This window comes from Sturnira hondurensis, unplaced genomic scaffold (genome assembly GCF_014824575.4).
Source record: "Sturnira hondurensis isolate 20B ecotype Veracruz unplaced genomic scaffold, ASM1482457v3 Scaffold0022566, whole genome shotgun sequence".
Taxonomy (NCBI): Eukaryota; Metazoa; Chordata; class Mammalia; order Chiroptera; family Phyllostomidae; genus Sturnira; species Sturnira hondurensis.
The window spans coordinates 7,734,999-7,751,431 of NW_028095197.1; the positions used below are offsets into that span (position 1 = coordinate 7,734,999).

Genomic DNA, 16,433 nt, shown 5'->3' on the forward strand with positions numbered 1-16,433 from the left:
AGGGGGACAGGGGAGGGGGGGAGGGGAGAGAGGGGAGGGGGACAGGGGAGGGGGAAGAGAGGAGGGAGGGAGAGAGAGAGAAAGAGAGGAAGGGAAAGAGAAAAGCATCGACTGGCTGCCTCCAGCGCGCACCTGGACCAGGAGTCAAACCCACAACCCAGGTATGTACTCTGATGTGGAAGCAAACCTGTTATCGGATGGCTCTCCAACTGAGACACACCAGCCAGGGCTACTACAGGCTTTTCTTTTTTAACACACACCTATACTGCTTTTGATCCATGGTTGGGAGTCCATGGATACAAAGGGCAGACTGTGTGCACCAATCTATGCCATTTTATACAGGAGCCATTAGCATCTGTGGGTCTTGGTATCTGTGTGCATGTGAGGGGTGGGAGGAGCGGTTCAGAAACAGTTCCCTGTGGATACTGAGGGACAACTTAAGTTTTGGGGGAGCCAAAAGTTACACAAGGATTTTTGACTGTGCTGTTAGGTACCCGTAACTGCCATGCTGTTCAAGGTTCAACTACATGTAGTTTCACCAAAGCATTAGATTTTATTCATCATGAATCTGTAACTATAATTTTAAGCTGTAAACATAGATCTATAAAATAAAAAATGTGAGGGACAAACACAAACCAATGAAAATAGAAAGGATATTAAGAACGACCTGAAATCAAGGGATTCCTCTGAGATAACTAACTATGTGGAGTTATTATTCTGCCAAGAGCTAAAGCCGAGAGACTAGAAATATAAATTTAGGAGCTTTTGGTATATAGTTGGCAGGTTAATGAAGCTGCAGGCATGAACAAGCAGGGACAAAACTGCCCAAAACAGTTTATACAGTGACAAACACCCAATACGGAACCTTGTACTTAAATCCCAGCATTTTTAGGCTGAGCAGTTAATGAAGGACGAGTGCAGGGTGGTGGTGGGAGCCAGTTGAAAGGAGTTTCAAAGATTCAACTGGGGTGTCAGGAAAAACGAGGGCTGAAAAGCACCCACTGTATTTAACAAGTTAAAATTTCACCACATGAAGCTCTTTGTTTACGTTTACATGATTTAGTATCTATGTGGCACAGATCTCTTTAAATTATTTTCCAAGAAGTTTCCCCCATCTTTTCTTTGATAATTTTATGAATTTGAGGATAACTCTGCCAAGTTCTAAAATTTAAAAATTCTAATACTTTGGTTGAAATTTTTATTAAGTCTATAAATTTGCTGGACAACACATATTTTTACAATAGTTAGTCTTCTCTTTAAAATCATCAAAATTTCGATCACCAAATAACTTTAGTATATTTATAACAAAATTATCACATAGCTGTCATTAAGATACACACACACCTGAAATCAAGGATTGTGCCAGACATCAAGGTCAAGTTTCCCACAATGTAGCTGACTAGTTCATGCAAGCATACTATCTCTAATCATAATCACTAAATTGAATGGTAGTATAGAAACTGCTAATTTTTAAAAGTGTCACGGGTTCAGAGCAAAGAAACAAGAGGGAACTTTTGGGGTAATGAAATGCTCAACATCTTGATTGTAGTGGTTCCACAATCTATTTGCATTTGTTCTAACCCACAGACCTCACACTAAAAGGGTGAATTTCACTGTACATCAATTCACCCTCAATTTTTAATTAAAAATATATGTAAGTGGCACTTCAATACTAATTTTAAATATGGCTTATTTTTACAGAAATGCAAATGCACCACTTTTGTAAGAAAACTTTGGGCAATAAATATAAAGCTACCACTTTTACAGAAACATTAAAATAGCAACTAAATGAACATCAGGAAACATACAAGCACATCCGTGGCAGCATTGCTAGTAGTAATGGCAAAACACAAAACCACCCAAATGTCCATCACAGTGAAAGCGGACAAACTACAGCACCGTCGTACAATAAACGGAATACTACGGGGAGGAAACTAATTCAACTACACAGCCACAAGCATCGGTATACATGAATCTCAAATGACAAAAATATACAAAGAATGATACCATTTATATTAAGCTTAGAGTCTAAACAATATAGTATTGAGGGATACTGTATTGGTAAGGCCATATAGAAAAGCAAGGGATACTAAACACAAAATTCAGCAGAGATTTACCCAAGCACATGTATGGGACAGCAGGTAGATGCAATATGGTAGGCCACATGGAGGCTTCAAAAGGAACAGTTGAGTTTCAAGCTGAATGTTTTGGTTTTTTTTTTCCAGAAATTACACGTGTCTGTATTATACTTTATCATTTGTCTACATGAAATACTTCATAATTTTAAAAGTTAGAAAAGCACCCAAAATTGGGAAGATAGTGTCTAGAAGTAATACAATATAAAGTAAGCAAATAAAAAAGCTAAATGCAAAAGTCTTCAATAAATAAGGACAGTGACAGAACTGATAAACAGCTAAGATGAATGACAAAAAGAGATCAAAACCAAGATGAGCTTTTTGTTCCAAAACTGGTGGTTGTAAACATGGATCTAGGAGAATCAACACTTTCTTACTCCTCTGTGACAACCCTATTTATAGCACATATACAATGCCATGCTTAGAGTGGAAAAATCTATAATTTCTTTTTCCCTAAAGAAGACTGCAGGGAAATGTCCTCAGGAAAGATACCAGTTTCAGCTACCATTAGGAAGCAGAAAGGTGCTTCGAGAAAAAAAAAAAAAAGGAAGAGGAAGTTGAGTCCATTTAAAATGAAGTATTCCAAAGGAAAGGAAAAGTAGAAAGAGTTGGGAGAGAAGGAACTAGGGGGAAAGCCAAGATTAAGAAAACATGAATACATTAAGAAAATAAGTTTCTGAGGATAGGACATGGCTGGGTAGCTCTTTTTAATGTGGCAACTATGTTTCATAGGAGGAGAAATATAATCAGAACTAAGAAATCACACCTACTTTTGATATCAATTAGTTGAAGGTTATCTCACAGTATTTCAATGGGTTGGGAAAAAGATTTACTCCTTTGTTTCATGCAGAACAGTGGGAGGGCAGTACACGGGCAAAGAAAACCTCCAGCTTCCTTTGGGGGCAAAGTACACTGAGGGCCTCATTCTAAAGTTAGAGAAAAGTAAGATGTAAGTTAAATTAGAACTATAAATAAAAACTTAACAATATCTTTCACCTTTTTGCCACACCCAAATAAAAAAACCCTTTATTTTCAAAACATGGGTTTAAATCGATTGCATTTGACTTTAATGTTGAGTTAAAGCCTGAAGACTCAAACTATAAAGAAAACAGAAAACGTCGAATATCTGTTTACTGGTGGCAGTAGTGAAGGTACTAAGTTAATTTTTCCTCAGCTATACCATACTCGTGTACTACTAAATATCAAGGTATTACAGGGTAATGCTAGATCAAAAATGACATTTAATTCAATACAGACACCTGTCTCGACATGTACTGCACTGTGTTTAAAGAAATACTGATATCTAAATGGCAGGGCAGTAAGTGGGCAGATACAGGAAAAAAACAGCAAAAATTGGACCTGAGTCTCTGCTCTGCCAATAACTAGACATGTAACTGGGCATCTTCCCAGTGTGCTCTTCCCTACCTACTTCTTCATCTAGAAAACCAGCAAGATTAGTTTGAGGGTTAAAAACAAAAGGAGATAATACATGCAAAACAAGAGACCCAGGCACAAAGCCCAACAAGGACTATCAGATGGAAGAATCCTGAATCATCTACACAACCAGCCTCAGAGATTCCACACCTCCGATTTAACACGTCACAAACATTCCTCTTTTAAAACAGTCCCAAGCAACAGGCTGTCGCTGGGGACTGGCAGCCACTCTCACACAAACAGAAAATGAGCTAGCTCTACCCGAAAGTTCTGCCCTAGATTAGCCACTCTCCGCCTCGGGTTTATGCACACATGCACAAATACACTGGCGGGAAAAGTCCTAGCATCCAAGAAAATCTGTAACTTAGTTTCCTTTGTGGTAACTACGGATTAAGGGAGTAAAAGTTTAGTAATGCTTTGTGTGGGCATATCCTAGTAATCTTAACTGTTAATAACATGATTATTTCAATCCATTCACACCTCATTTTCACTTAATATGCAACAAAAAATTTTACCCATATTTTATCCACAGATATCAAAAGTCATTAAAGGCAAGTAACCATGTTTTCTGTCTGAAATATGCATTATTATGTAACTCTAGGCACTAAGCAAATAAATTGTGATGGCTTTAAAAAATATTTTACATGCTTCCCTTTTCCCCTTCCTATACGATTTACCATAATCTGTAATATTTTCTACTTTCCTACAGAACTTGGCCTATTAGGACAAATGATCCAGACCAAAAGATAAAAAACAAGAATATTAAGGAGTCAAAAAATAAACAGCAGGTCCAGAGAAGACAAATTTTCTTCAGAAAAGCAGGTTGAAAAAGCTTCATTAAAGAAGTCCTCTAAGAATACTCATTCCCATGTATACCAGAAAAGAAGAAGGAAGATATCGAGAATTCTGTTCCAAGCCTCCCTAGAAACAACCTAGAATGTTATCTGTGACCTTCAGCCCTGTGTAGGGAAAGGGTAAATATATAAGAACCTGGAAGAAAGCTTTGAAGGGAGCATCCTCTTGAACGGTAGTGTTCTTATCACTTGGGAGGAGAGGGAACAGGCTCTGAAGTCTCACCCTTTCACAAATCACCTTGTTAGGATGGCCATGTAGAGGTGCGGAATGGGCCCCAGGAGTTATCTGAGAAAAAGAGGGAGAAGAAAAGGATAGTTCATGGCTAGCTGCACCAGTGTGGAGAATCATGCCTATGAAGGACAGTCTGGATTTTCTAGTTATTGGATTTAGCAGAGATGGAAAGAAATTAAAAATTAATCTTAAACATCAAAACAAAGGTAAGGATGGCAAAGGTTGCCTCTGGCGATAGAGCTCTCTCAGAAAAACTTTTAAGGCAAAACAGCAATGCTCAGAGAACAAGAACTCCTTCCTATTTTTCCCATTTAATTTCTATTCATATCTTTTCTGTTGGTACAAATTCTGAAATCTAAAGGATACAGATAAGACTTTATGCTAAGAAAACTTGAGGTAATAATTATATACCTTTATTTAGTGAAAGACAAGCGTTTATCTGAACTAAGATTAGTATATTTTCTCATTTTTTAGTTATCCTTCCAAATGATTGTGCAAAGGAAGATGAGAAATTTCAGAACATTTGTAGCAAAACTTCTATAGAGATTATAGACATTTAAAAGAAAAAGACCATGGTGATCCCCCTTCTATTCAACATAAGACCTAGAAACTTTCCTAAGGAAAAAAAGACCAGATCATAAGCCCTGAAGTAAATGACTGCATGTTTTAATGCATGACTTGGTTGCAGGTTAATCATCTTAAACTCTTATGTAAATATACTTAATCTGTACCATTTTTAATCACCTGTTCCACTGTGCCACAGTGTGAACTGCCTCTGGGGGTGAGGGTTTATGAATCTGCCTGTCCCTACACTGAAGACCACGTGCTCTGAGGCTATCTTGTTTCTAGAACTTCACTGCCTCATTCATTCCCTTACATAAGTGTTTATTCTGTGACAGGAACTAACCCCCCCAAAAGTCATGGCTTCCTACCCTCAAGAAGCATATGCTATACCAAGAAATAAAAGCACATCCCTGTACAATACAGAGTATCATCTTTCTATGATAATGGGAGGTACCAGATGCTATGGGAGGATAACTGGCAGGAGATAGTCAAGAAACTGCAAAATGTTCAGTATGGCCGGTCAGTAAGAAGTAGCAAGGTAGAAACAGATTATGAAGCAGCATGCTATATATTAATAATCCTGCTACAATAAACTTCCTTTATAAAATTGTTTCTGGTTTGCTATGAGCCTAGTAAACAGACAACCATGCCTGTTGGGAAGAATGTAACTATTCCCAAAGATCTTCCTAGGAGTAAAAGCAAAACACTTGAGAGCAATAACTTTAGAATTCATTAGTTCTGCTATACAAAATGTTTTGAACATGAACTTAGAGCTCATCTCTGCACTACAAACATGAATGTGATAATATCCTTTACCATTATGAAGCAGAAATTGTGGAATCAAGGAATATTTACCGACTCCCCCCTATAAGCAGAGTTAGGAAAGAAGACAAAACAAATCCCACCCTCAAAAAGCTTGTGCGTGTGGGTGTGTGTGTGGGGGGCACATGGTAGGAAAGATGCCAGCAGCTAACTATAGGGTAATGTTTTAAATGCACGTAGCACAGAAAAAGTTGGACTAGAGGTAGAACGAGCCTTGGGTTTATTTGTAGGTAAGAATAAGAAAAAAATTAACAGGAAAAAAGTGTATTTCACATTCCTAACTGCTCAATTCAATCTAAGGAGCACTTATTTTCCTTTTTTTACCACTTAAGCAATTCTCTCCTCTCTCAAAATGTTGTTTCTTTAGGTCAGTTTCATATTCTTTTTGCAATCTTCATAAACTTATAATCTGCACAGTAAGTACCTTGAAGAGTTTTTTAATGAGGCCATCTGCCTTCACCTATCATAACTAAAGCAGTCTGTATGAACAGCACTCTTACAAACTACTCGTACGTGTAGCTGGATGGGAAAACAGAACTAGAGGGTAAGGTTTCCTCTCCTTTGTTCCATTGAAAACTTCGGAAACTGGCCAATCCTGGCCACCATGGCCGCAGTTAATTTTGAAGCATATTCCTTTGGTCATATTCCTCTCCTACCTGCAATTTCCTTTGGTCAGAAGCTCCGTTTGTCCATAAAAAAGGACACACAATACAATGGAGGGGAAAAAGCTATATTCAATTCCTTGGGAAAAAGCTATATTCAATCTGTAGTTGTTAATACAGATCTGGGACAAAAATGATAGATGGGTTTGATCAAAACCAGATTCCCCGACTGGATAAAATCATACACAATCACTGCGTGTGTGTGCGGAGGGGGGTGGGGGGTGGGGAAGAGATTCTAAGATGGCCTCCAAGATTCCTGCCTCTGGTGTAATATCTGTATAATATGTATGAGTAGGACTATAAATACAATAAATTTTACTCCCATGAGTAGGTTAATCACATGACCTAAATTATAGAAATCCCTTCACCTCTGTGAAGGGACTTTCAGATGTAATTAGAATTCCAAGTTGGTTTGAGTTAATCACAAAGGGGAGATTATCCTGGGTAGGCATGACTTAAATAAAAAAAGCTCTCAAAAGAGGAACAGAGCCCTTCCCAAAGAGATTCTCCCATCAAACCTGCAAACTAAGCTATCACGTTGTGAGAAGGCACATTAGGGGCCATGTGGGAGAGACCTGGTGGCACTCTAGGAGCTGAGAGTGGTCACCAGATGGCTAAGAAAATGGGGGATCCTCAGTCCTACAATCTCAAGAATCACGTTATACCAACAACCAGTCAATGTGAGAAAGGACAGCAAGTCTCTGATGAAATCACAGCCCCCTGCCCCCACCCCCGTCAGGTAAGACGGTGAACAGAGAGCCCTACAGCTCACCCATACCAGGACTCCTGATCCATGGGAACTGTGAGATAACAGATCTGTGTTTTAAGCTACTCAACTTGTGGTAATTTTAACACAATAGAAAACTAACACATTATACGTGTGTATAATAAAAATTGCTATACCACCTCCAAGGGAAATTTTCTTCTCCAGAATTTTAGCATATTAATTTGACTATGAAAAGTAAATTAAGACACCTTTTGGCAACACAGCAGCTTTTAAAAAAATTGCAGTCTTCTAATGGCTAACTTCATGCTATGAACTGAACTGGGATTTCAGATCTTTACATACTGCATCTTTATATCTTTACGTGACTGACTTAAAACCACACATCTCAAATACCAGAGCCATAATTTAAAGCTATTGCCTCTAAGGTTCACACTGAGCCCAGTAAATACATCACCTTGCCAGCGGATTTCTCAAAAGAGACCTTCCAGGCAAGAAGAGACTGGAAAGAAGTATTCCAAGTCATGAAATCCAAAGACCTACAGCCAAGATTGCTCTATCCAGCAAAGCTTTCATTTAGAATGGAAGGACAGATAAAGTGCTTCTCAGATAAGATCAAATTCAAGGAGTTCATCATCACCAAGCCTTTATTATATGAAATGCTAAAGGGACTTATCTAAGAAAAAGAAGATGAAAAATATGAACAGTGAAAGGACAGCAAACTCACAGTTATTAACAACCACACCTAAAACAAAAGCAAACCAAGAGAACCACAGAAATGAAGAACACATGGAGGGTTAGCAACAGGGGAGTGGGAGGAGGAGAAGGGGGGAGAAGGTACAGAAATAGCATAGACAGTAGGTAGAAAATAGCGGGGAGGGCAAGAATAGTAGGGGAAATACAGAATCTAAAGAACTTGAGACACTTGGTTATAAACTAAGGGGGGAGAATGGTGGGGGAGAGGGTGTGCAGGGGGGAGGGGGTGTGCAGGGTGGAGGGGAATGAACGGGGAGAACAGAACAACTGTAATGGTATAATCAGGAAAATATATTTTAAAAATAAATAAATATTTTATCACAAAAAAAAAGAATTTTGAAACTAACATTCTTCTTTATAATGTAGTTGGATTAGTAACTAACAACTCTTCTACAAGGCCTAAAGCTATATTATTTTAAAATATGTTTCCTTTTAAATTGTTTCTGACATAAATTTTGACTACTGCCCTAATCTTCCCTCACTTAAAATTACTGAGGTTATATTACATCTGAAAATTGATACAATTCTATTTTTCTTGAACATGGCAACTTTAGCCTTCTCTCAGAATGCACCTAAAACTTAAAAATTCATACCAAGAGAACATCCCTGAGATGGGATTAAACCTGCAATTCACACACTTCTATTTACATAGAATTGTATGACTAATCCACCAGCATAACTGGGAAAAGCAATGTTTCACAAAACTAAAGCTATATAAAACAATTTCTCCAACATGTTATTATTTTAGGAAATCTTGTTTACGGTGGCCTCTCCCTATCTTAGTAACCATAATACAACCAGGAATTTAACCTTTTGTCTTGGAGAGTGTAGTAATTATTACCAGTTATTGTGCTAAAAATAACATTGTTCTTAGATCCAGATATTGTGCCAGAACTTGCTTCCTCCAAAATAGCTTCTGATCACAGCTTCCTTCTTCATTCATTTACATTTTCCCACAGAGGTGAGGCACGACACATGCAGGTGTATGACATCCAGGCCAGTGTTAAATAATGTGCTTTCTATAAAATAAATTGCTCAAAGGCCCAAACAGCCTTCTCTGAAGAGCTACATTACTCTCCAGAAAAGGAAGAAAAAGTTCACCATTACTTGCTATAACACCAGCCGGTCAACAGCACTCTAATCACAGCCTAACAGAAGGGAAAAACAAAAGATGAGGAGTTGGGTGTTCGGTGTTGACTCCAAGCCCCTTTGTAGGCCCTAGTCTGGATACCCCAAAACGAAGAGGTCAAACCCAAATTACCTTATTGCTTACCAAATTACCCAAATGGCCTTACTGCTTTTGTGATGGCAAATATTAATCACCTGGGAAGTAATCAGGTAGGTTTTATTAACAATTTAAAAGTCTGAAATGGGTAATCTTTCCTCTGATAAATTCAGGTTATAATACAAAACATTGGAAAACCCATACGTAAAATATGTTCATCACAGCACATTAATAGCCACAATTTAGAACTAAAAGTAACCTAAATGTTCAGCAAATAGGTATTTGCTAAGTAAGATTATGGTATCGTGCATGGTGAACTACTATGCATCCTTAAATCACTGAAGGACTGATACCACCTACAAGGAAGACTGTGACAGCCCAGCACTGGGTCAGTCATTTTTAAAAACAAACTACCACCCCCATTCTTGAGTTAAGGGTCCATATCCTTCTGGAAGCAAAGTAGATCCTTTCCGGGCTGGAGAAAGCAGGTTAGGTTACAGGCTCTACTCTACCCCTTCCCCCACTCCACAGCCCCAAGATGAATGGGAAGGGGAGAAGGGAGGCACATATAACCACACAGTCTCTAACCACTACGTATACTGAGAAGGTGGACATAAAGATTAAGAAAAATAAGTTACACATTCTTTTAATAAATTGTTTCTTTCCTTCTCTTCCACAATCCAGATATGCCTGCATAAAGATTATCTTCCCCTCAAAGAAGTTTATCTAAAATCATTTTACTTAGCTGGTTACCTCTTAGTAGATTGCTCTAAAATAACTCTTCTGGCTTTAGCTCTAAGAATTACATGGATTTGGAAAACATCCAGTCCAAATGAATACAAAAATTATTTGTGTGCGTATTTGAAAAGAAGTATGACTGAGCATTCTGATTATTAAATAAAAATTATAATTCAAATATTTATTGCATGTCTACCATGTTCTACATGCTGTGAATACAATGGGGAGAAAAAAGACTCATCGCCCTCTACTCAGTCTAGTGAGGCGATTCAACCAAAACTAAAAACAAAGACAGTAAGGCCCCTAACAGAGGGAATTAAGAGGTAATGTGTTCAAATAGAGGGGAGAAGGTAAAGTTTTAAATACTTAAAAAAGGAACATGAAAAGATATGGGAGGCAGATGAAGAGCTACTGTCTTCATCTATTTGCTCAGATTTCTCATTGGCTACTTTAGTATACAGAGTTCAAATATTGGCTTGATCCTCTACAGACACACAATGACACATTAGGAATTTAACATTCGCTGAATGAACTAGGGTTCAAATGTGTTTACAATCTGTACATTCTCAAATAAAGCCATGAATTAAACAAAGTAGAACAAAAGTGAAAAGACAGAAGTGATTGATTAATAGGAAAACAACCAGAAAATCAGTAACTATATGGGGCAATCATGGGCTAATCAAGAACTACCTTTCCAACAAAACATGCCAAAATGGTGGCGGCCTAAACACAGCCAGGGCAGCACAAACAGAAGTAAATGGAAAGACTGGAAGAAGATAATCCTGACCAATCATCTTCCCATGCCAATGAAGCACTCTGGAGATTTTTATCTAAGGATTTTTTATACTTCTGCTTCCCACCCATAGCCTTAAAAAAAAAAAGTAAAACGTGAGCACAAATAAAACATAAATAAAAGCCTTATCCAAAGCTGTTGGCAGAGAGACAACAGAACTGCACTCTACATTATGATGTTAACAGCCTCAGTTACATCCACCTGTGTCATGCTCTGCCCACCCTTTACCAAAAATCAGGCTGCTCTAGTCAATTCCCACTGTTTACTCAGATTAACGCTTGCCAACTTAATTCGGCTATAAAAACAGAAGTGGGAAACTTCCGGAAGTGCAGAAATGCAAACTACCTTCTAGAATCACAAAAGATGTCAAAAGTGGAGAAATCACAAAAACCCCTTAAATCCAACTCCCACATTTTACAGATGAGGATCCGAGGCCCACAGGACTAGTCTGTGGCAAAACTGATTCAATAATGCTTCTAAAAGGCCATAAATTCTTAGAAGTATTACAGAAATCAACTTAAAATTGAACCCCTATAGTAGACATATAAAATTTAATAGGTTTTCAAAAAGTGAAATGTATTATGCCATTAAATTTATAAGCCAGCAAACACTGGCGAAAAGGGTACATGAAGTGATAAAATACCCACTTGAAAATCCAGTTCCCAATTTCATCTTTTGACTTAAAGTACGTTCCAGCTTCACTGCAACCGATCTGATACCTATACTTGTTCTTGTACTTCCTAAGTCCAATTTCTATTAGACCATGTTTTCCAAAACCTGGAACAATTTTTACCTTGACTTCAACTGTCCCTAGATCCTTGTTTTGATTTCCTAAAAACCGTGTGAATGGATTTTTTAAAAAGTTAAGCCTAGTTACCAGCTGCTTGCCATTTAAAAAAATTCTGTGGTAAATGTATTAACCATACTGCAATCAAGGCAAATTAGGGTATAAAAAAACACTATACTTAAATTTTCGCCCACTGAGTGCGCCCCGTTAAGGAAAAAAACGCAAATCATACGATGCTCTTAAGTATTCGTGTTTCCATCCACAATGGAAGAATTAGCATACCCAACTTTAACTGAGTAACAGTATACATCATTTTTAAAGTACAAAGAAAAAGTGAGGTCCCTAACAAGTCCTACACACAGAAATGAAAACTCTTGCACTTAATTTTAAAAACTCCCGGTTCAAAACCAACCTCTCTCATTCTTCAGCCCTGAAAGGAAAAACTTTCATTCCCTGAGAACAAAACTCAGCCTATCCAAAAACCCACGGCAGCAGGAGGCGAGAAAGGACCCTTCCAACTGGTTCCGCGTTCTCCTGGGTGACATCACTTCACCTGCGCCTTGGCAAAAAGGGAGGGAGCCAGAAAGCGAGGCCATCTGCCAGGCGGCAGCCGGCCGGCACTCCTGCTGGCTGTGCCTGCTCCTTCTCGCTACCTCCCGTGAAACAAAGAGCGCGGGGAGGCCGGGCCGCACCCCACCGCACACAGGACAACCACACCTTCGCCGGCCTCCGGGTGTGCCCCGCTGCTTCCCAAAGGCCTGCGGCTCGGCCCGTCCTGCTCTAGCGCGGGAACGAATGGCCACGGCTCCCAGTACCTGCCGGGAAAGGCTCCGCCCTGCGGGACTGCTCCCGCAGCTCCTTGCTGGCACGTCGCCTCCTATTGTGACCACTTGCCCAGCCAGCAGCCAGCTCGCCAGATCCCTCGTCCCCGGGCTTCTTCACCCCCGGAACCAGGGCTCCGACTGAGGCGCTGTCACGACGCTTCCTTCCTCCTGGTACCATCACACGGGCAGCGCCCGTAAACAAGGGCTGTACCCCAAAGCTGACACAGTCGGCTAGCGCCTCGGGGGCTCCATACTGTCCACCCCCGTGCCCTAACCGCCTGGCCGGCTGCCCCGCCCCGCACCACTGCACGAGGGACCCCGCCCCAGTGCACCCCGCCACTGTGCTGGAGGACCGGGCTCACTGTGCGCCGGCGCACAACTCTCTGCTGCGCGCGCAGGCGACGCCCTTTGCCACCAGGCCCTGTGATGCACCAGCGCGCGGCCCTCCCACTTCTCAGTTCTGGTGCGCCCCGGCTCTGCTCCCTTGCTGGAACAAACCGTGCGAGCCCAACATTAGACTGACAGATGCTGGGCCTCTTCCCCTTACAGCTGGGCTTCACGCAGAGCCCCCTTTGTTACCGCCCCCCCCCCCCCCGCAGGGTAGGGGACAGGGCGGGGCTGAGCACACTCAAGCACCAGACAGACTAGTTCTGGTCTCCCAGTTCCTACACTCATTCCCTAAATTGTCGCTCTGGTACGTGCTTCCCACCTCCAAAATCTATCAGTTAAAAACAGTAACTGACCTCACTCAAATGCACAATAGGAATTCATGTGGCCTGAGGGATTTTTATTGATGTAGAAGCAAGGTGTCTCACAATAGAGCAAGCAAGTTCGAACCCAACTTGTCCAACTGTAAGGTTTGATTTAAAATGTGACAGTCAGACCATGGTGAAGATGGGAACTGAGACAGGTAGGAAGACCGGACCAACTTGGTGACCTTATCCTGTTCAAGATCTAAAAAAACAGGAAGTAAGACCTTCCATAAAAAGCACAATAAATACAAGGAAAAGACAGTTATATGGGCTGAAAAGATGGGCTGTCAAGGGGACATAATGAAAGAAGTGCACTTCAAGCAGACAGGAATGTGATGTCTCATTTCTAACATCTGAAGACATATTTTACAATGATCCAATGGGGGTGGGGGGAAGGTTCTAGTTCTTTCGGTGTTACTTAAACCAGTCTGGTGCCTGGTTTAGGCCTCAGCTGCTTCCGGTACAAAATTAGAGACTCGGACTAAAATTATGCTCCAGGCAGGAGCATAAATGAACCTCTATGCATGAATAACACTATGGCAATTATTTGTGTACACTTGTCTCCCTTATTAGACTCAGCACTAGGATGCTGTTTTGACTCTGGTAACCCAAGGTCCAAACCTACAGCCTGAAACACAACAGCAGGTGCTTAGCAACTGATGCATCAAAGTTCCAGCAGTAGCATCACAGGCTTTTACAATTCTTGGACAAAGCAAAGCTAGAATGAGATAACGGCCCCTGTGAACACAACCCCTCCCCCAGCCCCAACCACCACTTCTCAGCCCAGTTACATAGTTGATTCCTCCCCCAAAGCTCTCTCTGCAAATCTAACAAAGAAGCCAATTTGGAGATGATTATATCCAATTTTTTACATTTTTATTTTCCACTTCATTTTACATAGTCATTCATCTCAGCCACATCTTTAGATGTAGCCAATGCAATACATTTCTAATATCTGAATTCCTCACAATCTCTCTCTACTCCTGTGGACTGACCTAGAATTATAGATCTTCCAGCAGAATCTCAGCTACACAAGCTTCCTCACACAATATGACCCTGAAACAGTTTTTCCTATATACCTGGATATGGGCTATGTGATGAGAGGGAAAAGGGAAAAACTGGCAAAGGGGAGAGAAATGGCCACTTGGGAGTTGTTTGATCACAAGAGCCAGATTCCTAAAGGGCTGAATGTCAGCAGCAAAAATCTATTATAGTCCTCCAGGGTTCCTAACCCTTCAGCTTATCTGAATACCCCTTTGTGAGACAATCTCCTTGAAAACCCTTCTCAAATGGTTAAGAGCTTAGCTACCTGGGCACTAAGGGCTTAGCCCAAGAAGTGTGCCTAGATGTAAACAATGCTCTCTCCCCTTCAAGGTTGGATAGTTTGAAATCTGTACTTCAATTTCTTCTCTAAATGATTCTCTTAATAAAAAAATCTGGTACCCTGCTTATAAACACTCAATGACACTCTATGACATGACAAGCTTTAAGGTGGTCCAATTATACCAAAGCAGTTGCTCAACTCCACCTCTAATTATTTGGTGTCTGACCAAAAAAATGGGAAGCCTTGTTAGAAAGGTGTCAGATAAAACTTTCCACAATGATGGAAATGTATGATACCTACACCACCCAAAGGTGGCCACAAGCTACATATAGCTACAGAGCACCTGAAATAGGGCTAGTGCAACTAATGAATTGACCAGGATCATTTTAAATAGCCACATATAGCTAGGGGACAGCACAGCACTTGTAGGAATAGTTGCTTGTGAAAAGAACTTCCTGAGAATCCTGACCTTTAAAATTGGTTTTTACAACAAAAGAGAAAACTCTGAATGACTACTAAAAATACTTCTTCCTAAAGCCTAGCTCAGCGTGTTAATCCCCATATGCTAAGGTTGCAGTTTCAGTCCTTGGTTAAGGCACATATAAGAACCAACTAAAGAACGAATAAATAAGTGGAGCAACAACAAAAAACTTCTTCCTGAGGTACTACCCCAAATCATTTAAGTCCTCTCCTAAAAATACAGGTATCCCCTACTTTTTGAAAGCCTGCTTTATACCACATCACTTTTACGAACACCCACATTAGCGCCTGTTTTTAATGACCACAAGGAATCGGAAGAGGATTTAGCAAAGACGGGTGTCAACATTTGTTTTGCTGTAAGCCATTACAGAAGCAGTGTGCACCTGAGCAGTAAGGGTGGCACCAGAAAGCTCCTTGCCCGGCAGCTACACTCAGCAGCAAGCTGCCATTGCTCTGACCTGTATCTGTGGGCATCTTTATCTATGGGCTTCATTTCAACTTATTTTATGCAACCATTATCAAGAAGTGTGCTAAGGTAACTTGTTCTTCACTGTACTCTGACTTACGAAAGGTTTCATAGCAAAGCTGTACTTTAAAATAGTGGAGGAAACATGTACAATAATATACTGCTTACCAAAAAGGAAAATAATGAAGTTCTTTCAGATGCATCTGGCCTACCCTGATGTCCTACCATTCCTTTTCTTTTTAAGATTTTATTTATTTATTTTTAGAGAGGAAGGAAGGGAGAAAGAGAGGGGAAACATTCATGTGGGAGAGATATCTCAATCAGTTGCCTCACACACCTAGCCAACTGGGGACCTAGCCCAAAACCCAGGTGTGTGCCTTGATTGGGAATCAAACCAGCAACCTTTTGATTCGAAGGCCAGTGCTCTAGCCACTGAGCCATACCAGCCAGGTCTGTCCTACCATTCTAATACGTGCCAATAACAGCTGAGATTTTGATTGGGCTGCACTGGATCTAGAGATACATTCAGGGTGCTGATATCTTTACAACACTGAATCTTCAATCTATGAGCAAGATGCATCCTTATACTGTCTGACCCACTCATTTTTTCTATAATGCTCCACAGTTTTCTGTAGAACTCTTGCACATTTCTGTTCTTAATTTTATTCTAGATTTTATATATAATTATTAATTTTAATAGTTTACCTTAATTCTTCTGAATTTCCTATGCATACAATCCTGTTGGCAGAAAATAATGACTGTTCAATTTCTCTCTTTCCAACACATTTTCCTTTTTGGGGGGGGGAGGTCTTGATTTACTTCACTGGCTAGGACCTCTGATACAGTGCTAAAGGATAACAG

The 16,433-nt window shown here is 40.2% G+C and overlaps 1 protein-coding gene across 8 annotated transcripts in view; it reads right to left on the minus strand.

Moving 5' to 3' along the window:
- Nucleotides 1-16,433, minus strand: part of RNF38 (ring finger protein 38) — a 125,299-nt gene that overhangs the window by 40,598 nt on the left and 68,268 nt on the right. The window contains exons 1-2 of one of the 8 annotated variants that reach the window (XM_037036178.1): nucleotides 12,542-12,661; nucleotides 4,662-4,709 (exon numbers count right to left, since the gene is read on the minus strand). The exons of 2 other annotated variants lie outside the window; for them this stretch is intronic. Coding sequence is in view for 3 of the 6 variants with exons in the window: in XM_037036171.1 (XP_036892066.1) it covers nucleotides 4,560-4,709 (150 nt within the window). In the remaining 3 variants the exon portion in view is untranslated. Of the gene's footprint in view, nucleotides 1-4,559; nucleotides 4,710-12,138; nucleotides 12,401-12,541; nucleotides 12,662-16,433 lie in introns of those variants that run through there. 5 more of the 8 variants (XM_037036175.1, XM_037036172.1, XM_037036171.1 and 2 more) reach the window with 5 other exon arrangements.